Here is a 23807-nt window from a genome sequence, read left to right as displayed (position 1 = left end):
AGGGTGTCCATGAACTCTTGCTCAAACCATTTATTGTTTGTATAGAGGAGGTCTACTGATTTGTTTGTTTGCTTGTTAGTTTGTATCCAGCTACTTTGTTGAAGGTATTTATTATCTATATGAGTCCTCTGACAGAATTTTGGGTCACTTATACATACTGTCATTTCATCTGCAAATAGCAGTTCTTTGACTTCTTTCCTGTTGATCTCTTTTAGTTATCTTCCTGCTCTGTGTGGAACTTCGAGTACTACATTAAAGAGATGTGGGGAGAGAGTGCACATCCTTGCCATGTTCCTGGTTTTAGTGTAATTTCTTTAAGTTTCTGTCTGCTTAATTTTATGTTGGCCATTGGCTCATTGTTTATTGCCTTTAATATGTTTAGGCATGTGTTTCCTGACCTCTTCTTGACTTTTAATATCAAGAAGTGTTAGATTTTATCAAAGCCTTTTTCAGTATCTAATGAAATGATTGTGAAGGTTTTTTTTTTTTTCAGCTTGTTCATATGGTGAATTACATTGAAGTGGATTCACATATTAAAGCACCCTTGAATTCCAGGGATGAAGACTACTTGATCATGTTGGATAATATCTTTGATGTGTTCTTACATTTGGTGTACAAGTTTTTTATTATTTTTTGATAATGTTCATATGGGAACTCTGTCTGAAATTCTCTTTGTTGAGTTTTTGTGTGGTTTAGGTATCAGGGTGACTGTGACTTCATAGAATGAGGTTGGCAATGTTCTTTCTGTTCCTATTTTGTGGAATAGTTTGAGGAGTATTAGCATTAGCTCTTCTTTGAAAGTCTGGTAGAATTCTTCACTAAAACCATCTGGTCTTGGGTTTGTTTGTTTGGTTGGTTGGTTTGGTTTGGAGACTTTGAATGACTAAGTCTATTTCCTTAGGCGTTATAGCACTATTTAGATGGTTTACATGATCTTGATTTACCTTTGGGAAGTGGAGTCTATCTAGAAAATTGTCCACTTCATTTATATTTTTCAATTTGGCAGAGAAGAGGCAGTTGAAATAAGACCTCATGATTCTTTGAATTTTCTGTGTTTGTTGTTATGTCCCCATTTCATTTCTGATTTTTTTTTTTTAATTTGGATATTCTCTCTGACTTTTAGTTTGGCTAAAGGTTTGCCTATTTTGTTGTTTTTTTTTTTTTTTTCTAAAAAAATCAGCTCTTGGTTTCATTTATTCTTTGTATCATTCTCTTTGTTTCTAGTATTGATTAGTATTGATTTCAACCCTGAATTTGACTATTTCCTGCTGCCCACTCCTCTTCTATGTGTTTACTTCTTTTTTGTAGAGTTTTCAGGTGTACTCTTAAGTTGCTAGTATGAGATCTTTCCAATTTCTTTATGGGGGCACTTAGTGCTATGAACTTGCCTTTCAGCACTGCTTTCATTGTGTTTTATTAATGTGTGTATGTTGCGCCTTCATTTTTTTGAATTCTAGAAAGTCTTTAATGTCTTTCTTTATTTCTTCTTTTATCCAGTGTTCATTGAGTAAAGAATTGTTCTGTTTCCATGAATTTGTAGGTATACTGTTGTTTCTGTTGTTGATGATGTCCAACTTTTAATTCATGGAGATCTGATAAGATTCAAGAAATTATTTCAATCATCTTGTATATGTTGAGACTTTGTGACTGAGAATATAGTCAGTTTTTGGAGAAGGGTCCATGAGTTACTAAGAAGAAATTTTATTCTTTCATGTTTGGGTGAAATGTACTGTAAATATATCTGTTAGGTGCATTTAATTCATAACATGTTGGCTTCTTTATTTCTCTGTTTAGTTTCTGCTTTGGTGTCCTGTCCATTGTTAAGAGTGGGGTGTTGAGGTCTCTGACTATTAATGCATAGGATTTAATGTGTGATTTAAGCTGTAATGATGTTTCTTTTACCAAATGTGGTGCCCTCGCATTTGACTCATAGATGTTCAGAATTGAGATGTCATTTTGGTGGATTTTTCCTTTGATGAGTATCAAGTGTCTTTCAGCATTTCTTTAATTACTTTTGGCTGAAAGTCTATTTTATTAGATATCAGAATGACCACTCCATCTTGTTTCTTGGGATGTTTGGTTGGAAAATGTTTTTCTAGCACTTTACACTGAAGTACTGTCTATATTTGGTGCTGCGGCATATTTCTTGTAGCTGCAGAATGAGGGAACCTGTTTCTCATCGACTCTGTTAACCTATGTCTTTTCATTGGTAAATTTAGTCCATTGATATTGAGCAATATTAACAATCAATAATTGTTAGTTCTTGTTATATTGGTGGTGGTGATAGTGGTGATAGTGTGCATGTGTGTATCTGGGAAATTATTCATTTCTTGTATTTTCTTGGGTATATTTATCTTTCTTGTATTGCAGTTTTATTTATAGTATCCTCTGTAGAGCTGGAATAGTTGGACGGTAATGTTTCAATTTGTTTTTGTCATGGAATATCATATTTTCTCTATCAATGCTAACTGAAAGTTTTGCTGTATCTGTCCTGACATCTTAGCATCTTTAAGACATTTGTCCCGGGCTTTCTGGCTTTTAGAGTCTCCGTTGAAAAGTCAGGTGTAATTCTAATAGGTCTGCCTTTATACTTGGCTTTTTTTTACCTTAGCTTTTAATATTCTTTCTTTATTGTGTACATTTAGTGTTTTAATTATTATGGGGTGGGAAAATGTTCATTTCTGGTCTAATCTGTTTGATGTTCTGTAAGTTTCTTATACATCTATTTCTATCTCTCTAGATTAGAGAAATTTTTCCTATGATTTTTGTTGAAGATACTTTCTGGAACATTGAATTGAGAATCTTCTTCTATTCCTATTATTCTTTGGTTTGGTTTTTCATGTATTAAAAATTTCCTTGGTGTTTGTAGATTTGGCAATTTCTTTGACTGAAGTATTGCTTTCTTCTATTGTATCCTCTAAGCCTGAATTTTTGTCTTCCATCTCTTATATTCTGTTGTCAATATTTATTTCTACAGTTCTTGTTCTCTTTCCTTGTTTTTTTTTCATCTCCAGGACTGCCTCTGTTTGTGTTTTCTTTATTGCTTCTGATATTATTTTCAGGTCTTTGATTTTTTTTCACTTATTTATCCTGTTTTATTGTATTGCCTTTTATTTCTTTATATTTACTCCCTATTTAAAAGCTTTATCTGATTGTATTTTTCTGTATTTCTTTATGTGATTTATTCATTTCCTCTTTAAAAGCCTATATCATTCTAATAAGATTATATTTATAGTCATTTCTTGTGTATTAATTTGTTATGTCATACAAGGCTTGCTGTAGTAGGTTAGATGGGATCTGGTGGTGCCATATTGGCTTGGCTTTTGTCAAGGGTGTTTTTATGTTGATCTTATATTTCTTTCCTTTTATTGGATATTTTATTCATTTACATTTCAAATGTCAAAACCTTTCCTGGTTTTCCCTCCACAAAACCTGTATCTCATTCCCCCTACCCCTGCTTCTATGACAGTGCTCCCCCACCTACCCATTCCTGCCTCTCCACCCTGGCATTCCCCTACACTGGGGCATCAAGCCTTTGCATGACCAAGAGCCTCTCCTCCCATTGATGTCTGATAAGTCCATCCTCTGCTACATATGCAGCTGAAGCCATGGGTCACTCCATGTGTACTCTTTGGTTCAGTCCCTGAGAGCTCTTGGAGATCTGGTTGGTTGTTGTTCCTTTTTATGGGGTTGCAATCCCCTTTAGCTCTATCAGTCGTTTCTCTAACTCCTCCATTTGGGAACCTGTGCTCAGTCCAATGGTAGACTGTGAGTGTCTGCCTCTGTATTTGTAAGGCTCTGCCAGAGCCTCTTAGGAGACAGCCATACCAGGCTTCTGTCAGCAAGCACTTCTTGGCATCTGATTTAGCGTCTGGGTTTGGTGACAGTATATGGGATGGATCCCTAGGTGGGGCAGTCTCTAGATGTCCTATACTTCAGTCTCTGCTCCACACTTTGTCTTTGTATTTCCTCCCATGAGGATTTTGTTCCCCTTTCTAAGAAGGACTGAAGCATCTACACTCTGGGTTTTTTTTTTCTTCTTTAGCTTCAGGTGGTCTGTGAATTGTATCTTGAATATTCTGAGCGTTTAGGCTCAGTGAGTACATACCACATGTTTTCTTTTGTGATTGGGTTACCTCACCCAGGATGATATTTTCTAGTTCCATCCATTTGCCTAAGAATTTCATGAATTCATCCTTTTTAATACCTGAATAGTACTCTATTGTATAAATGTACCTACCACATTTTCTATATCCATTGCTTTGTTGAGGGACATCTGGGTTCTTTCCAGCTTCTGGCTAGTATAAATAAGGCTGTTATGAACATAGTGGAGCATGTATCCTTTTCATATGTTGGAACATCTTTTGGGTATATACCCAGAAATGGTAAAGCTGGGTCTTCAGGTAGTACTAGGTCCAATTTTCTTATGAACCACCAGACTGATTTCCAAGTGGTTGTACCAGCTTGCAATCCCACCAACAATGGATAAGTGTTCCTCTTTCTCCACATCCTCTACTGCATCTACTGTCACCTGAATTTTTGATCTTAGCCATTCTGACTGGTGTGAGGTGGAATCTCAGGGTTGTCTTGATTTGCATTTCCCTGATAACTAAGAATGTTGAACATCTCTTTCGGTGCTTCTTGGCCATTTGATATTCCTCAGTTAAGAATTCTTTGTTTAGCTTCATACACCACATTTAATGGGGTTATTTGATTCTCTGGAGTCTCTGTTGGCCTTTAGCAATCTGGTTTTCCCTGGTGTTGGCTGACTTGGTAGTCCCTGATAACAACAGGCCTCTGGGTCTGAGAACAGGTTGAGCTGGTAAACCCTGATGAAAGAGGGCCTCTGAGATTGCAGATAGGACTGGTTGTCCTAGATGGCAACAGGCCTCCAGAGATGAAGGCAGATTTGGTACCTCCTGATATTAGCAGGCCTCTGGGATTGCAAGTAGAGCTGCTTGTCCCAAGTAGCAGCAGGCTTCCAGGAATGTGGGCAGACTTGGTGGTCCCTGATGGCTGCAGGCCTCTGAGAGTGCAGGTAGTGGTATGGGACAGAAGTTGGAATGCAGAAGGGATAAGGCAGACCTCACAGCTGCTGTGTTTGCCAGGAGACTAAGCCGGCAGGAGAATGGGATACGGGGATTTCACCTGATTGCTCCAGGTAGCAGCAGACCCTTCATGGATACAAGCAGAGATGTGGCCTAAGGAATGGAGTACAGATCTGGGATTACAAGTAGAAGTGCAGATTGAAATATTGAGTGCAGACAAAACAGGGTATGTGTGGTTCTTAGTTTAATGAAAGACTCTAGTGAAGAGTAAATATATTCCATAAAAACATAACATACAAATTTATGGAAAACATTTTCCTGCCATCAAATATAATTTGAAATTTGATGACAGAACTCACAAATATTTGAGGTATGGAAGTGGTCACTCTATGTTAACCACAGATCTGAGTTGGTTGCCTGCTAGTGGGACTGAAGTCAAGGAAAACAGACCACCAAAGACATCAGTCTTTTATATCATTTTGTACTCTAAGCATTCCCTACTGTCCTGTAACTTCTAATTCATGGCTTTTTAGTCTATATCAAGTCTAGACAGGTTACAATACTTAAGGTTAGCCTTTGCTTTAAGACATGAACAGTAATATGGTTTGTCAGACTTCTGTGACAATTATCTTGCTTATACTTTCACATAGAGTTAGTAACATAAAAATAACCAAATCCTTTATCCTTGAGCCACTTTCTTGACAGGAGACTGGATTCTATTCTTGACAAGACATACTTTTTTTTAGAGAACAGATATAGACCAGAAGGAGGTTGTTATAATGAAGATTTTGTATTAGTTTATAAGTCGCTGTCCAGAGGATTTATGTTTTGGTGCACTCTGAGTGTGTGTTTCCAAGTTGCAAAGAAATTTAGCTATATATGCACAGCCTGTGTAACAGAAAAATGAAACATTGTTGTCTCTATACTACCTGCTTCTGGTAACATACTAATATCTGTCACACCTGAGAATAGAGAAGAGTCATATTCCAAGTTATTTCTGAACTTCATGTGGTGACACACACCTGCAGTCCCAAAATGGAGGAAACTGAAATAAGTAAATAATGAATTTGGGGCCATTCTAGGATAAATAGTAAGATGCTGCCCTAGAAATTAAAAATATAGAGTAATAGAAAAAATTATCCACTAAAAATTTTCAAATTCTAAATTTAGCTTATATTAGTTTTTGAGGTGTCCATAATAGTATAAACGAGAACATATTAGTGGGGCAGCCTAGGGTATATAGTAGGTAATATTTAAAAGCCAGTGTGGAAGAAGGGAAGGAATCTGGGGACGAACAGATGTAACTAAGAGTTATTTAAGGGGTTCTATAGAAACCTAAAACAATACAACCTTCCTAAGCTATAGACAGAATTGAATATGTTCTAAATGTAATAAGGGTAGACAAAGTCCCAAGTAAACATCTATTGTCACCAAATGAAGCCTCCAGTTCTGAAATGATTTATTTCTATTGAGTTCTTTGTCAAAGGTGCTTCATCTGAGTCCCCAGAAATCCAAGCTATTGCCAAGCCCATTGGTTTCTCTCCTCAAACCGATGGTAAGGTCTTATTGCTGAAGACAAAACCTCTGTGATTCATTGAACAGGGAGAAGTTAAGCTGGTATCTACCTAGAGCCTCTACCCCTACAGACTAGTGTTCATTGTACAGGAAGGTACTCCTCATGGTACCATAGGAGAAAGGTAAACACTGACCCAGCTACAAACCTGTTTCTCTACAATGAAGACCTGCCTGCAAGATAGGAAAGTACGACAGTATCACAAAGCCTGTGGTACTAACCAACCAATATCTTATTGGATTTAATTCCCATTCCTTGAAATAGAGATCATATCAAATACCTCTTGGATAGCCATGAAACTGAGACCAGATAGGCCAGGTACCTAGAGAAAAACCAAACAGTATAGTTTTGCTAAAGTAGTATAGCAATTAAATGACTCCTAATGAAAGTCTCCTATACTCACACATCCATCCTCAGATAAGGTTCTTCCTGCAGTAGATGGGAACAAATACAAAGACCCCTCAGTTAGAAATGTGCAGAGAGTGCTAGACATTGGAACACTCCATCCAAAATGGGATGTCTATCAAAGCACTCCCCTCAGGGCTCAGTGCGCCCTGCAGAAGAGAAGAAGGAAAGAGTGTAAGAGCCAGAGAGGATGGGGACCACTAGGGAATAAGACTTAGATACAGCAGAACTGATGCACATATGAACTCGCAGGGACTGTGCGGCATGCACATAGCTTGCACGGTTCTGAGTCTGATGGGATTATAGCAATGAAAGGTGATTGGGAGACAAACTAAACCATCCTTAATCTAGAAACTGTCTCCAAAGGATAACCACTCACAAAGGAAAACTTAGTTTTCTTCGACGGAGTCTAACTGGGTATACAAAACACTCTTAAAAAAACAGTAACCGTGGCCAGTAGTAGATGCCCAACTCAATGCCATGTTTGAAGGTTATTTGTTTCATAATGCTTTGAAATGGCATTTATCATCATCATCATCATCATCATTATTATTGTTATTATTGGTCATTGGAATATATATTATGGTTTCCAATTTGTGTTTTCATGGGGGTCCTGTGTGTATGAACATGTTTATCTCTTTGTTTATATGTCTTTCTCGTCCTTTCTCTTTGGCTATTTTTCTTTCAATTGTTTGTATTATCCTGTTAAAGTTTGTTTTCGTTCTATTTAATTTCATTATTGTTTTCAGTTGCCTGCTTGTTTTCTAATGAAAGAGAATAAAAGGTTGTGAGGTTGAGTGAGAGGAGAAGTGGCGAGTGTCTGGGAGGAGTTGGGGAGGGGGGGAACCGTAGTCACAATATATTGTACACAAAAAAATCTATTTTCAATAAAAGAAAAACATCACTATGTATAAAAAAGATGTTAACAGCAACAACAAAAGATCATGGCCCAGTTCTGATATGACAAGAATAAACATAAATAGAAAAGAATGCAATTCTGTCCTAAAGCCTCATAAATGTATTGTCTGTTACTGAACGTTCTGTCCTTTTAAGAATGGTTGAAAACATTTAACTTCTGAGGAAAAAAATGGATTTAAGAAAACAATGAAATATATCTGTTTAAAGACAAAAGATCCTTGGCACATACTTTTCCAAGCAGGAGCACACACTACAGTACTCAAGACTGAAAGACACAACTGACCATCATTCTCTATGCTGATATCACTACAACCTCAACCAGGGGAGAGCTTCTATTGGGGTTATTTCCGTTCTTGCCAGTGTGCTGATACTAAAGCACAATTGTTCTTCAGAGATAAACATATGGTTTAGGGATAGAAATTCCTGTCTGGTGATTTTCATCATTCTACAGAAGACAGAAAAAGAAGATATTATCTAGAATTCAGGAGTGTGTGAAGGATATAAGGATCAATATAACGAACGGGTTTGTGTCTAAATAAAAATAGTTCCTCTCAAAATGTCCTAGGCAGTTAGAACATATCAATAGGATATTGCTAGGGAAATATTGTAAATCCTACCTTAATATTATTAAGGTAGAGGGGGAAATCAAATAATGATTCAATCTTATTTTTTTTGTAACAGTGCAGTGGTATAAGATTTAGGCCAATTTCCTGCCTTACCAAAATATGATAGATAAGTTTAACATTTTATTTTTTAAGCCTAGTTTCCTATTTGTGGATTTTTTATGATCTGCTTCCTGTCTTAAGGCAAGAAATTATCTAAATATTTCCATTTTCTTCTAGTGTTTAGTAGAGCTTGTCTTTATTTCCATAGCCATGTTTCTTCTATACACTGTTCATGCAATATAATGTATCAGAAAATGACTGCTCTAAGCCACTAACCCCCCTTGATTGGCAGGAAGAGAGTTACTATGTGGAGAAAACCACATTTGACCTGCATCACTGCTGTTCACACACAACTTAAAAAAATACATGGAATCTTTTGCAGAGAAGAAATGCTAGAGACATATTTGCTCAAGAACTACTAGAAGGAGGAGGAAGAAGAGGAAGAAGAAGAGAGTGAAAGAGACAGGGAAGAAGGGAGGGAGAGAGGGAGGGAGAAAAAGAGAGAGAGAGAAAGAGAGAGAGAGAGAAGAAGAAGAAGAAGAAGAAGAAGAAGAAGAAGAAGAAGAAGAAGAAGAAGAAGAAGAAGAAGAAGAAGCAGCAAGCTTTGAAATGTAAAATCTGAATAGTTTGTCAGTCCAGTTGAGTGCCTGTGTCTTAGAGATGAGCAGCTACTGCTCTGTGTTTTCGTGGTAGCATTGAGATTTGTCTTTTATGAATTTACTCTGACATTCGAGAACAGGATGCACTTCTTGTTGTGGGGAATTTTGCTGCCCCTTTACTTAACCCCCTCCCTCCTCTCTTTCATTTTCAAGATCTTTCTTTTCATATTAAAAGTCTCACTGAGTAGATTTGGTGTCCTGTTCTGCTGTTACAGCTGTTTCCTTTGTTCAGGATAAAAAATTCAATCATACATCCTGAGAGAAGTGATGGAGAGGTGGGAGATAGTCAGTGCTGCTAAAGAGAAACAGGGTGGTGTTTTTCAAGTGTCCAAATTTCTGCGCTCTAGCCTGCACCTTCCCCAAAATACCACTGACAAATAGCGCAACAAAGAGAGATATCTTCATCTTTGGGGGACAAGAAAAATACTTTGTGATGCTCAGGATGCTATATTGTATAGCTCAGGTTGTATAATATTGAATGTGACCTGACTCGGCAAATGTTTGATGTAGCTGGGTTGAAGAGTATGATCCTTGTTAAAGAATGAAGTGGGATATCATTCAAGATGCAATCAAATGGAATGATAAATAATAATGATGATGATAAAGAATGCATTTGACTAGTGCACGGTTACACATAGCTGTGTTTGGTTTGCAGGTACAATTCTGGTGGACAACATGTTGATTAAGGGGACTGCCGGAGGACCAGACCCCACCATAGAACTCTCTTTAAAGGACAACGTGGACTACTGGGTGTTGCTGGACCCTGTTAAGCAGATGCTTTTCCTGAACAGTACCGGAAGAGTTCTGGATAGAGACGTCAGTAGCTTTATTTTTCTCTGACCCTGTGCTGTAGCTGTAGTATCATTAAAATGTCTATATGAATTATCTATATGATATTAAAATTTACTCCTATAATTAGATTTTATTTACTTGACACAGCAACAAGAGAAAATAAAATCCTTGGAGTAAGTCTGCAAAAGGAAGGAGGCCTCTGTGTCTGGGGTAATCAGTTTGATACTCTGGACCTTTTTCCCAGTGCTGAGAAAATAAATAGATTACAAAGAATAAAGAAATAATGCCTTTGGGGCAAGTAGGGCCATCACACAGAACCACATTATTTTCCCATGATGTGTATTTGAAGGTACTATTGGTTTTGTGGCTGTGGGGTCAATGGAAGCTGGCGTATGCCCTCTCATTTAGCTGCTAGCACACTTAGAATTGGAAGGAGTAATGCTGAACGTCATGCTTATGAGGGTGATAAAAAACAAAGGTAAGCCAGATTCCTGACAGCATCCTCATCCAGTGGCAGAACCATTTCCTACATGACAGCTAAATTGCCAAAGTTGTTTGGTATACCATTTCTGCAAAGGGTGACAAAGTATTGAAAAGACGTGTGTCCCACTTCAACCACATGTATCCCCATCTTTCTTAGGGACTAAGAAGGGAAGGGCATGCAAAGAAGTGTTCCCATCTCAGAGTACAGTATCCAAGCCTTCCTGGCTGCAGAACTAAAGCAGAGTTAATGGGTATTGTTGTGTAGCCTCATGACTCACTTCCCATTAGGATACTGAGTGGGTGACCCTTCATCCTGCATGGATCCCACATGAATTAACCCCTCACCTTCAGCACTGCTTTTAGGGCTGTGTATATCATGTGGAAGTCAGTCTCTCTCTCTCTCTCTCTCTCTCTCTCTCTCTCTCTCTTCTCTCTCTCTCTCTCTCTCTCTCTCTCTCTCTCTCTCTCTCTCTCTCTCTCTCTCTCTCTCTCTCTCTCTCTTTCTCATATTTACTTTGCATCCTGATAGCTGCCCCCTCCCACAATCCCTTCCCCACCCTCCCTTATCCTCAGAGAGAGTGAAGCCCTCCACACACACCCGGTATCCTCCGACCCTGGCATATCAAGTCTCTGCAGGGCTAGGCGCTTCTTCTCCCATTGAGGCCAGCTAAGACTGCCAAGTTAGGAGAAGAGATTCCACTGATAGGCAACAGTTATAGGGACAACCCAGTACTCCAGTTGTTCAGGACCCACATGAAGGCCATGGCTGCACATCAGCTACATATGTGTGGGAAGGGGTCCAGCACGTTTATGTACTTTGGTTGGTAGTTTCTGTCTCCTTTATCCATCTGAAACAGTTGCTGGGTGGAGCCTGTCCTGAGTGCTAGCATAACAGAGTCTCATTAATATTGACAGGGATTGGTACTTGTCCATGGGATAGATCTCAAGTCAGGCCAGTTATCTGTTGGCTATTCCCTCAGTCTCTGCTTCATTCCCTGTACCTGCATTTCTTGTAGACAGGATAAATTTGGGATTGAAAATGTTGTGGGTGGGTTGGGGTCTCTATTGTTCCAAGTGGCTATTGTTAACAATACGTCTTGTGAACAATTTCTACTAATAAATGTGGAACAAGGTTTGACTGCCTATTTATCACATCCAGATTTTATTTGTTGTGATGTTGCCCAGCATATGTATGTAAACATGCATATAGGTGTACGTATTTTATAATATATTAAATTCTACTTAATTTAGAATTTATCCCCATTCAAAAAGTAAATATTAACAAAGCACACATTATTATTAGGGAGATTATTATGAATGAAAACCAAACTTGACTTTCTTGTTAAACATGGAATATTTGCCAGAAATATAATTCTGGGGGTTGGTGCCAAATAATTTGGCTCAGCCCTTTTATGAATAGAAAGAGCCACGATAAACAACATCAATGCTTTGTAGAGCCACACAGAGCTGGTAATCATTTTTGAGCCTACGAACAACTGCCAAGCTCCGTGCTATGATCACTGGCTCTGCATTCCTTCAGTATATTAAAAAAACAAACTGCTATAAAACGTTTTAGTGGACATGATTCTCTTGTATCTGAGAAATACCCCGATTCTTTCCTAAGACTAAAAAAAAAAAATGTATAATTTTGGCCAATAAGCTTAAAAATGACTTCAGATAAATATAAGGAGATGATATTGGTAAATATGAATAATATATGCATATTATGGACAAGGTAAATGTTTTAGAAAAACTGTTGTATTTGCAAAGAAGCCTACTTGGTCTTGGCCTCAGAGGTCTTGTGTAGCTACCTCTGTATTTCTTCATCTTAGCCCCTGTGGTCCTGCCTGTCTTTCTTTGTCAGTTCAGTACCCTCGTCCACACAGATCAGACTCTTTTGAGCATTTATATATTTAGATGCTCCCATTTCTGTCTTTCATGTGTTAGTCTAGCTTTTTGATATTCATGCCTGCCAGTTCTACAGTAACAGTGTTCCTTGTGTATTTGCAATAACTTTACATATACATTTGTGTATTTTAGCATGATTTTTCAATATACGTATATAATTTATAAGGTCAAATCCATATAATAAGCCATGGTTGTTTTTCCAACTCCTCTCATTAGTGTGTGTGGAGCCTTTGAGCCTTACTCTTCTATTATCTAGAAAATGAGCAATAGCTTGTGTAATATAACACACACACACACACACCCCAACTCTTAGGAAGAACGGGTATTGTGCTTCGTCTGTCTGTCTATTCCTGTAGACCTATAATCAGACCTCCTATTGTCTACTTCCCCTTTAATCTTCCTATCAGTTGCTAATCGCTATCCTAAATTCCAACTTTCTACATCTATAACATTCATATCCGAGTGAACACCAGTACTTCTCTTCCTGTACCTAACTTTATTTCATCTACCATAAAGTCTTTAAAGCCCTTTGATTCTGCTATGTGATAAAATAACATTTTATATCTAAGGAATTTTCGACTGTGCCTATGCACCACATTTTCTCTATTCATTGTTCCGTGCTTGGCACTTAGGCTGATTCCATAGTCAAAGTACAGGGTTTATTTGAGAGGCAAGCACAGTCATGCAGGATTCCCTTTGCCATGCTGACGCCATTTTCCTTTGATATATACTCAGAAGTGGGCTAGCTGTGGTTTGTGATAGATCTAGTCTCTTGGATGCTCCATACACTTACCGCCATACTTGGGAAAATTTGCATCCCCAACAAAAGTGCATAAGTAGCCCATCTTCAATTCTCAACACTCCCTACTACCTTCTGTATTGTTTTCTTTTATAATAGACATTCTAGCTGAGGTGAGACAATGGATGTTTTAGCATGGCTTAGACTCGCATTTCCATGACAACTAAACTAGTAAAATTCAACACTTCTTCAAAACTTCTTTTTGGCCATTTTTAACTTTTCCTTCTGAGATGTATCTATTCATAGTTTTTGCACATTTACATATAAGTTCTTTGGAATTTTCTCGTCCTGAATCTGAACATTTCAAATTATTTATATATTCTGGCATTTGAATACTTACAAATGTCTCCCATTCTATTGATGTAAGACAACGTATATCACTCTGTTGGTTATGTCCTTGGCTATTCAGAAGCTTCTTCATAGTTTGTTTCAAATGCTGTGTCTTTGAACATTTGATTCATTTCCATTCATTTGATTCATTTTCATAAACTTGAGAGAAAGTCCAAGTTTCCATCTTTTACAGTGACTATCCAGTTCATAAGTTGACTGCTTTTAATTTTTTCCAAGTTGTTGATATAATTACAAACTAAATAGTTATTTATCTGAATGAACTTGAACAAAGAAGTATAGTGAGGTCATTTCAAAGTACTTCTCCATTTATAGTTGCATTTCAAACAGGTAATAATGGCATTTTTTTTTCCTAAAGAAAGTAATCTAAGCCAAGTTTTCTGCCCTTTGCTTTTTGAGGCTATAAATAATACATTGTTTGTATAATAAAATGTTTAAGTAGGCTAATTATTTTAATAAAGATTCATAGGAAAATATTTGAATTACCAAGCTCCAAATATTTGAATTTGATTAGAAAATACTTGTAAGAGATTCAATATAAACACCTTGGCAATTTACAAACATTGCTTTTTCCCCTCTATTTTTGTTTGTGTTCAGTACAGTTATCTGAATTGACTCCTAAACAAAATCATAGAAATCAACTGTATATAATAATAAACTCAAGGATCTTTAAAGGGCCAAATTATGATCTCATGCAACCAGTATCACTTAATCACTACGAGGTGTGGAATGAGTACCTGTTATTATGGAATCAATAAATTGAATACTAAGAACAAGCTGGATCTGTTCCAATAGTATGATAGGGATCTAGGCTCATTGCAAAGCTAGGAAGTCCTTGGCCAGGGAAAGCAGTGACCTAAGAGAACCCAACACCTTCAATTCTAAACTTGATTGCTGCTCAAAGGGTTTTATCCATTCTGCCCAAGCACTCTTCTTCATTTGCCAGGTCTGATGAGTAGCCTCATCTCCCATCCACCTTTACACCTCCATCCATCAGCATCCCTTTGTCAGTCTTCCTTCTTCTCACTTGGAATCCAGGACAATCTCAATGCTAACTCAACCTTCATCTTAAGTAGATGCTAAAATTGATTAGAAATCTTTTAAATTCTTTGCAATTTTTATGTTTTCATATACTGTATCTCTGATTTCTCTCTCTCTGTTTCTCTCTCTCTCTCTCTCTCTCTCTCTCTCTCTCTCACACACACACACACACACACACACACACACACACACACAGAGCACTGCTACCCCTCCTCTCAACTCCTTCTAGGCTCTCTCCCATCATGTCTCCATGCAGAATTCATTTCTTCTTTTTTACCATAGTATCATACTTGTGCTACTAGGGGTGAATCCCCAAAAAGGAGGAACAACTATATCCATAAATGCTGCATATGCACAGATCTGTGTTCTAATGTTGATGCTGGTGTGATTATATATTCTATGCTCCATACTCTTAACTATTCTGTTTTATGTTCATTGTGACTATTTAATACACAAATTTACATAAATGTTCTTAGTATCCAAGGATTAGGTCATATTAATTTCACCTATCTTGAACTTAACATATAACAAATGGTATTAAAAACTATCAAACATACCTAAATCCATATAAGTTTATATCTAACTTGGTTTTCAAATTGCCATTTTGTTCTTTAAGTAACTCCTAAGGAGTAGACAACTCTGGACAGTCATTACCTCTATTTTTTCATTTGCATATCAACTTAAGGGCTGAAACTACATAGCTCAATGGTGAACAGCTTGCCTATCATATGCATGATCCAGGGTTCAAACCTTGGGAATGTGAAATAGATATTCCTAGAATACAATTTCACCTTTTCTAATTTTTTATAAAACAGTGATAATTCTTCATTGTATGAAGATAGTAAGTAAATTCCATGACAGAAGGAAGGAGACATGAGCAAACCATTCATTCCTGTACAAAGTTGACACACTTATTTATACTCTATGAAAAATAAGATTAAATCTTAAAGGTTTGCAAAAATTAGTTCCATTTCAATAATTAAACTTTCAGATTAATAATATTTAAGTAATCAGCTTCTAAAAGTATTAGATTTCCCTTATATCATAGAGGAGTGTTGCAATACGCAGTGTGGACATCACTGACTATCTTGCATAAATTCCCTTCTAGTGTTATATTCTAGGTGACTTATTTTTCATCTTTCTCTTAAATTACAATGATCCCATGTGCTTTGAAAGGTTTCTTCTTCATCTCATGCTTCCAATACTACCTTTGAGAGATAAACTTCATAAACTGGTGATTTATGTCATTGCACAGACATGCAAGTGTGACTTTGGAAGAGTACATTAGGCATACATTTAGAAATTCTAGGGGTATATGAATGTGATTATTTTAAATATATACCCCACACAATTTATATGTAGGGTGTTTCCTTGTTTCATAAATAGAACACAAGATTTAGAAATTCTAGATAGAATAGATAAATAAATAGAATTCAAGATTTAAGAAAGAGTATCAAAGAATTGCCATGTCTGACTTTTGCCAGTAGCTGTGCAAGTTCAACCAAACTCTCCCCTATATTTCCATCATTGCAGAGTCATAAACCTCTCCAACACTTCCATAAGCATTGCAGAGTCCCTAAAGTCTGACTAATCGACTCAGTAAGACTATGCGTGATGTATTTATGACTTCCCTGTACAGGAGAATAGGATTTATTCCAATACGAAATTACACTGTGCCTTCAATATTCGCCACAGGGACCTTTTCAGTTCAGTGTAATCCATAGTGGTTGGAATTTATTGCCACCTAAGTTCATCCCAGCCACTAAGCATTGCACGCACAGGGAGCCAGAGTTGAGAATGACAGTAGTTCCAGGTGACCTGTTCCTATCTAATGTACAGGTACTTAGCTGGAAGAAGGGGACCCTCACATACTACATTTAACACCCTTGGAAAGCCTGTGACCTTTTTATCCCAACACTACAGTACATTGTAAAGCGGCAAATGAAATGAGAAGATTTATATGTCTCTTTTGAAATATTTAGAAGAAAAATAACTGTAGATGCAATATCACTTATCTGATTGTGTTCCAAAAGTTGTGCCAAAAATAGCAGTAGGCATAATTATTCTGATTTTACTTTGCAATTAAAACCAAGTCTTTTTTGACTAGGTTATTAAGGCCACTAACTACTTTGAAACTGGGAATAAGGCATGGGAGGGGCACGGTCACTTACTTAAAATTCTTCTGTGAATCTTCTACAATTCAGTCCTTTAAAACAGTCCTTTACCTGAAAATTGAAGATTTTCAGGTGACTTTGCTAGCAAACTACTCTGTAGCATTCAGAAGTGTTTTATTACAGAGGCCCTCGTACAAAATGGTTTACATTAGCACAGTTTTGGCTTTTATAACTTCTGAAAGTTGCCACATATTCTCAAAGTGCACTAGCTCTATTTTCTGTTCACTTGTAAAATAGTGTCTGCTATCTTAAGTTCTTATGCTTCTGGTATTAGCAATGGGTACAGGGTTTACCCATTAGTGTTCCAACCTCTGATTTTAGTGTTGGCATGTAAGCTCATCTCCTACCTATCTGTCTTTCATCAGTATGTGCTCATATGAGTGTCTATAGTCAGTTGTACTATCTAGATGGTTTTTACCTAAACAAATTGGGGGTGGGGCTTAAGTGTGTTATTTCAAAACAACAGTATTATTTATTGTTAATTATTGTCTTAGGGTTTCTATTCCTGCAGAAACATTAAGAAGCAAGTTGGGGAGGAAAAGGTTTATTCAGCTTACACTTTCAAATTGTTGTTCATCATCAAAGGAGCTCAGAACTGGAACTCAAGCAGGTCAGGATACAGGAGCTGATGCAGAGGCCATGGAGGGATGTTTCTTACTGGCTTGCTTCCCCTGGCTTGATCAGCTTACTTTCTTATAGAACCCAAGACTACCAGCCCAGGGATGGCACCACCCACAATAGGCCCTCTCCTCTTGATCACTAATTGAGAAAATGCCTTACAGCTGGATCTCATGGAGGCATTTCCTCAATTAAAGCTCTTTTCTCTGTGGTAACTCCAACCTGTGTCAAGCTGACACACAGAACCAGCCAGTGCAATTAAGATGATTTTGTCCTTAGTCATAGTATTTATTATATGCTCCTGTGATTTGTGTGTGTGTGTGTGTGTGTGTGTGTGTGTGTGTTGCTTGGAAGTTCTATAAACATAACCTTGATGTCTTCACTGATGTCAGTTAGATACTACAGCACAGGGTGATGTCACACCTCATGTAAAGATCTTCACCTGTGTTTTAAGGAGGCCACCACATACCAAGTCGTGGGTAGTCCTGTGGGATTACTGTAGTACTATCACATTCATATTGTTGGGTTCTCACTGTCAGAGTTGAGCAGGTAAGCACTGGAGATATTTTAAATTTGCCCTCAGTCATTCAGACAGTATTTATAGAAGCAAGGTGGGAAATGATGCAGTTTCTGTGATGTCATTCACTCTTCTGTCCTAAATCAGCTACTATGTGTAGAAGGATGTGACTAGGTGTTGAAAAGCACCCCATGATTAGAGGGAACCTCCAGTCTCATCAAGGGACATGAATTGAAACAAACATATAAAGTATAGAATATATGGAGTTGTGGATGAAAAGTACAGTAAAGAAAAATGAATTGTGAGAGTTGGAAAGATGAGGCAGGGTGGAGACAGGATATTAAAGAAAGGAAAACCCATAAGACTTCTAGTAATAAAAATGGTGCACATAAAAGAGATGGACAGTGTGTATGTGTATAAGTGTGGAATTTGAATGTGGTTGGCTAACGAGTCAATCTTTTCTTCTGTTCACATTTATTTTATCATTAAGAAGCATTCTATTTTCATTAAGTGAACAAAGAATTATAAAGCTTCTCACCTCTTAGAAGTCTGATGCAGCTTTGTTTTTAAAAAATAAATTTAAGGCCATTGTTTCTTAGGATTTTTTAAAGAAAAAAATTGTTTTTGTTTGAGTAAATCTTAGCATGAGTTCTGTGTCTATGCACTAGCAAAATCTTATGACCGTAATAGTACTTGAAGTCATTTATGTTTAGATGTGGAATTATACAATGAAACAATTAGGATTATCTTCTCTTGCTTTCAAAGCAGGCGGTTATCTTGCTGCCTGGCTTGTCATAGAGAATAAGTAAAGTAATACTGAAGCAATTAAGTGTGCTGTGTCTAAAAAGATGTCATTTCTTCCTGCAGCCACCAATGAACATACACTCCATCGTAGTGCAAGTCCAGTGTGTCAACAAGAAGGTTGGCACAGTTATTTATCATGAAGTACGCATCGTGGTGCGGGACCGGAATGACAACTCACCCACATTCAAACACGAGAGCTACTATGCCACCGTGAATGAGGTCTGTGCCCTTGTGCTGATCTATGTGTTTAGCTTATATTTTATAAGCCTATATAATTCCATTATAATAATGACTAACATGCCTAGAAGTAAAAGATTGTAAAATAAGAACTAATAGTTTAAAAAAATAAAAAAATAAAAAAAACCTAATAGTTTAAGAAATGCATTCTGAAAGCTCATAATATCATTACAGAAATTCAAGTTGCTATAGAAAAATACAAATGACTATTTTTTATTATAAAATACATTGAGAGAATTCAAGGCATGCCACTGACATTTATGTTTATTAAAAAGTGTTGGGCAAGATGTCTCTGAATTTATGAAGTGATTTCACTAGATATTGGAAGAAATTATTTTTGTGAGACATTATATATAGTTATTGTCTATTTATATGTATATAAAATTAGTCAATTATATATAGTTGGAATATATATAAGTAAATTATATATATATACTTTATATACTAAATATTAAATTTATATATACTTTATATATAATTATATATATATATATATATATATATATATATACATATACATACAGAGAGAGAGAGAGAGAGAGAGAGACATTCTAATTCCACAGCCCAGAGAGCTTACTCTGGCTTCTAACTCCAAACTCTTGGTGACTCTTCTGCCTGATCTTCTCTAGTGTCAAATTACAAGAATGAGACAAGTACTAGCCTGTTAAGTTTTAAAATTCAATTCTATGGTATCCATAAACTTCAAACAGAAATCACACCATATTCTTTTTACTTTACTTTTATTGCCAGTTCTTAAATAAAAATCATGTTGAAGTTTTGAAAATATCTTAAAAGTGGTATTATCGCTGTTATTGAAAATTTATTTTTACTGTCTCTTTTCCCCTTTAGCCAATGTCCCCCTGGTGTTTTTTACTGGTTCCTCTATTAGTTTGTTGCTAGACACTGAGCCAGAATATATTTGCAAAGTAACAATAATATCACTTTGAATGCACCATAGAAATACAAACAAGTTTTTGTGAGACATTATGTATAGTTATTGACTAATTATATGTATATATATGTTAAAATATTAAGTTGCTATAAAAATATACTCAATATAAGAGACTATTCACTCCAATTTTTATCTTTAAAATACAAAGCTACTTTAAAGGAAGCCATCAGTATGTTTTGAACATAACAAAAAATTTATATTCGAAGTTTCACAATCTCTAAAATCAATCAAATGTTTTGTTTGCGAAAACCTTCTATTTGTAAACATTGGGCAAAATTAAGTAATAGAGGGTGGATTGTCTGAGATAATTTTACCACTGTAAAATATTGGATAATTAAAAGTTCAGCTTGTCAGTCAGTGGCTCTTTATGTCAAGAGTCCTTGCATAGGAGCCTGTAAGTAATCGAAGATGCTGAGTAGTTCCCAGGCCTCTGGCTTGAAGTTCATTTAAAATGTTTTCTTTTTCAATATCCAAAGTACAACATTTGAATTAAAGTTTGCCCTGTTCATTTGACAACTTTATTGGTAGAAACTGATAGGCAAATTATCTTAGGCAGAGATCTAGCTCAGGCAAAAATCTGTTTTTAGTTCACATCAGTTTTCTTCCTTCTCCGTCTATAGTTCATCTTTCTTACTGAAACCTAAAATGCTCTTAATTTTATTTTTAAAGCATTCCATATTTCCTGAATATTTTTCCCTCTCCTCCTATCCTTTTGCCGTCGTGTTGAAGAGTAATTCTTCTCAGGCACCATTTCTCTCACATCAGTCTGCTGATCAACAGCTGTATTATTTCCCTTTATCATCAGGGAAAAGCCCAGCTCCTTGAGTGGATGGATCTTCAAAGCCTACCCAGTCTCACCATTTGTCATTCTGTGTCTCCACTAAAGGTTCATTACCTTGCTCAAGTTGACATTCTGGTGTCCCACAGGCATCCAGAGAGTTGTCTTCTGTCCTGTGACTTCTTCTTCATTATTGTCTAAAGTTTGGCTCAGAACTTACTCTCCCATTGTGTTGAACAGCCCAGTGTCCTTTACAAAGCTGCTCAGTGCTTTCTGTGTAACAGACAGCTGAGACATGCTTGACCCACTAACTCTGAATTTGGTTGTAGAGAATATGTACTTCAAGGTCACATCCCTTTGTCTTGATTTTCCACATGCTAACTCTGATTCGTATTTGTGCTTTTTGAAAAGCAAAGGTTTGACTATACCTGCCAATATCATCAAGATAAAACATCTGCTATTATCATCTTTCATTTATTTGGGTAGCTCTGTGATGGTAGTTCTTGTTTTAATGACACCAAATTGCTGATGTAAACAACTATGAGTGTTTATGTGTGTATATATATATATATATATATATATATATATATATGTGCATGTGTGTGATTCTGTGTTTGTGAATATATTATACGTGCATACATACATGTATGTGTGTATGTATATATATGCTTACTTGTGTGTGTACATATGTACATGAAATGCCATCTACAATGTTACCTATAAAATTAAAGATAGAATATCTTTATCTCTGCATAAGAGTAGAAGATTCAAGATATTTTTCTTGCTATTTTCTAATTTAGCACAAGGTTGAAACACTCAAAATCTACATTTAAAAAGTCATTCAGGGTTGAATAAATTGTTGGTATGATATTGTTTGACACTGCAATAAAATGCAAGACAGGTATAAAGTCACAATCACAGATTTATAAAGAAAACCTTTCATCCTCAGGCCCTGGTTAGTTCCTTGTTTCCCCCAGGGTGAGAAGATTGAGACTTGAGTAGTATCTAAAGTGGCAGAAAATGGCTCAGAAACAGATTTTACACCTAACCCCAAACCTTCCTCCTTCACTGGTAGGCTGGCATGAGCATGTTATTGTGTATCTGAATTAGAAATAAACATTAAAATATACTTACAGTATTATTAAACATCATCACGATCACAAACAGCACATTGATAAATAGGTTGAATTCTAGGAGCTAATATTCTTTGGAAGCTTTTTCAAAGTTTTTCAAAATGTTTTTCAAGTAATGTGTCAGAAATTCACCAAAATGTTGCTAGTACTTTTATTTAAACTCCAAGTGATGACTATGACAAAGGTTATAATTTCTTACTTGAAAAGTAAAACACAAGATAGCATGAGGAATTTTATCTCCCTGGGTGACTGTCAGCTCAACTAGTTTTGGGTAAATGTATCATTAGTTAATTATATTGGCTGGCTTGATAAATTAACTGGAGAGTAAAATTGCAGTTCATTGTTAAGCTAGTTTGGAAGATAAATCTTTACCAACAATAATGTCTTTAAAATACATATACCCCATGCCTTAATAATTTTACATGCCTTCTACCTCCCAGAATATATTTACATACATCCAGCCCCCCCCCCAAATTCTTTTGAAATAATGAACAGCAAATAAAAATACATAAATGCATAAATACATAAAATACATGTAACATTTGGGTAATTTATTTTAAAAAGATAAATATCACCCAGCACTAAGAAGTATGCTGCAGGTTTATAAGAGCCAGAGGACCTGGGTGTCTGCTGTGAGATTGCATATCTGAGAGATGTTAGGGAATCTATACCCATGAAATCTCAACAGTAAGGATATCTCAACTCTACCTGACCAGAGATATCAACTGACATGCTAACACAGAAATAGAAAGCTCACTGGGCCCCAACCCTCAGCAAAGAACTATAGGCAACTAAGGAATGCTACAAGAGAGAGAGAACATTTTGCTCCATGACACTTACTGGTTATCCAACACCACATGGTTAGCTCTGAATCACATGCATACAGCTTACATTATATAGACTGAGCAGATTACAGTTATATTGTTAGGATATAACAACAGGTAAAGAAAAAGAGACCAGAAGTCATAGATCTGAGAGATAGTGATGAATGGAAGAGTTAATGAGAAAGGTTGGAGGGAGGGTAAAGAAAAAGGGTAACAATGTATGTATGTATGTATGTATGTATGTACATATATATGTGTATATATATATATATATTTCAAAACATAACAAAACCAAAAATCATCAAAAATATTCTAAAATCAACCCAAGCTTCATGAGATAACAAAATGAAGAACTCATACTTAAGTCCTTGGAAGCCAGAGACATAAGGATGACAGATCCATGGAGCCATGTAATGTCCCTAATTATGTGGAATAAATTATTGGTTCCTCCAAAGAACAGTCCTCACACTTTTATACAAACTATCATAGCTGGGGAATAAAACCTGTGACTAGTAAATAGTAACAATCCACTACTCACACTGAGACAGAAAGTCTCTCTTAACACCTGCAAACAGAAGAAACTGAACTCACAACTATTTCTGTTATAAGACAGGAGTTTAGAAAATATAAGTTCCATGCTCAAACTAAAAGCAGACCTTTCTGTCTAACATCCTGACACCTGAAACAACAACTTATCCTACAGGGAAACTCTGAAAATAAATTCAGCAGTAGGAATGTTATAAAGAATGTGCACATAAAAATAACATCGTTTTACTCTGCATCCCTGTAGTCAATGTGCACAAGCTGTTGTCCTGATAACATCATGATCAAAATCCATGGCCCAAATAGCTAATGTGTGTGGCCTTTAGAATATGAATTTGTAGAAATGAAAATAAAATTTTTCTTCTCACTAATAAGTAATTTTTTTTCCTCTGTAATTGAAAGACAACATGTGAAAGCACAAGGGGGTTATATTCCACCATCTAAGTAGTTTCATGCCTACACTTCAGGGTATTTCTATGCTGTTGTCTTAGCATCCTTGCCATCCTGTGCACTCTGTGTGCCTTTAGGGATGGTGATGAATTTCCTTTATGTCTATCTGTAAAAATACAAGAATCACCTGGTCCTAAT

General features: G+C 36.4%; 1 protein-coding gene across 5 annotated transcripts in view; it reads left to right on the top strand.

Moving 5' to 3' along the window:
- Pcdh15 (protocadherin related 15) overlaps positions 1-23807 on the top strand; it is an 840767-nt gene that overhangs the window by 345219 nt on the left and 471741 nt on the right. For all 5 annotated transcript variants that reach the window (XR_007974376.1, XM_052163513.1, XM_052163511.1 and 2 more), the window contains exons 4-5: positions 9924-10084; positions 18816-18971. Coding sequence is in view for 4 of the 5 variants with exons in the window: in XM_052163513.1 (XP_052019473.1) it covers positions 9924-10084; positions 18816-18971 (317 nt within the window). In the remaining variant the exon portion in view is untranslated. The remainder of the gene's footprint in view (positions 1-9923; positions 10085-18815; positions 18972-23807) is intronic.

Source organism: Apodemus sylvaticus, chromosome 19 (assembly GCF_947179515.1).
Source record: "Apodemus sylvaticus chromosome 19, mApoSyl1.1, whole genome shotgun sequence".
Taxonomy (NCBI): Eukaryota; Metazoa; Chordata; class Mammalia; order Rodentia; family Muridae; genus Apodemus; species Apodemus sylvaticus.
This window is presented reverse-complemented; position numbering and strand designations above follow the sequence as displayed.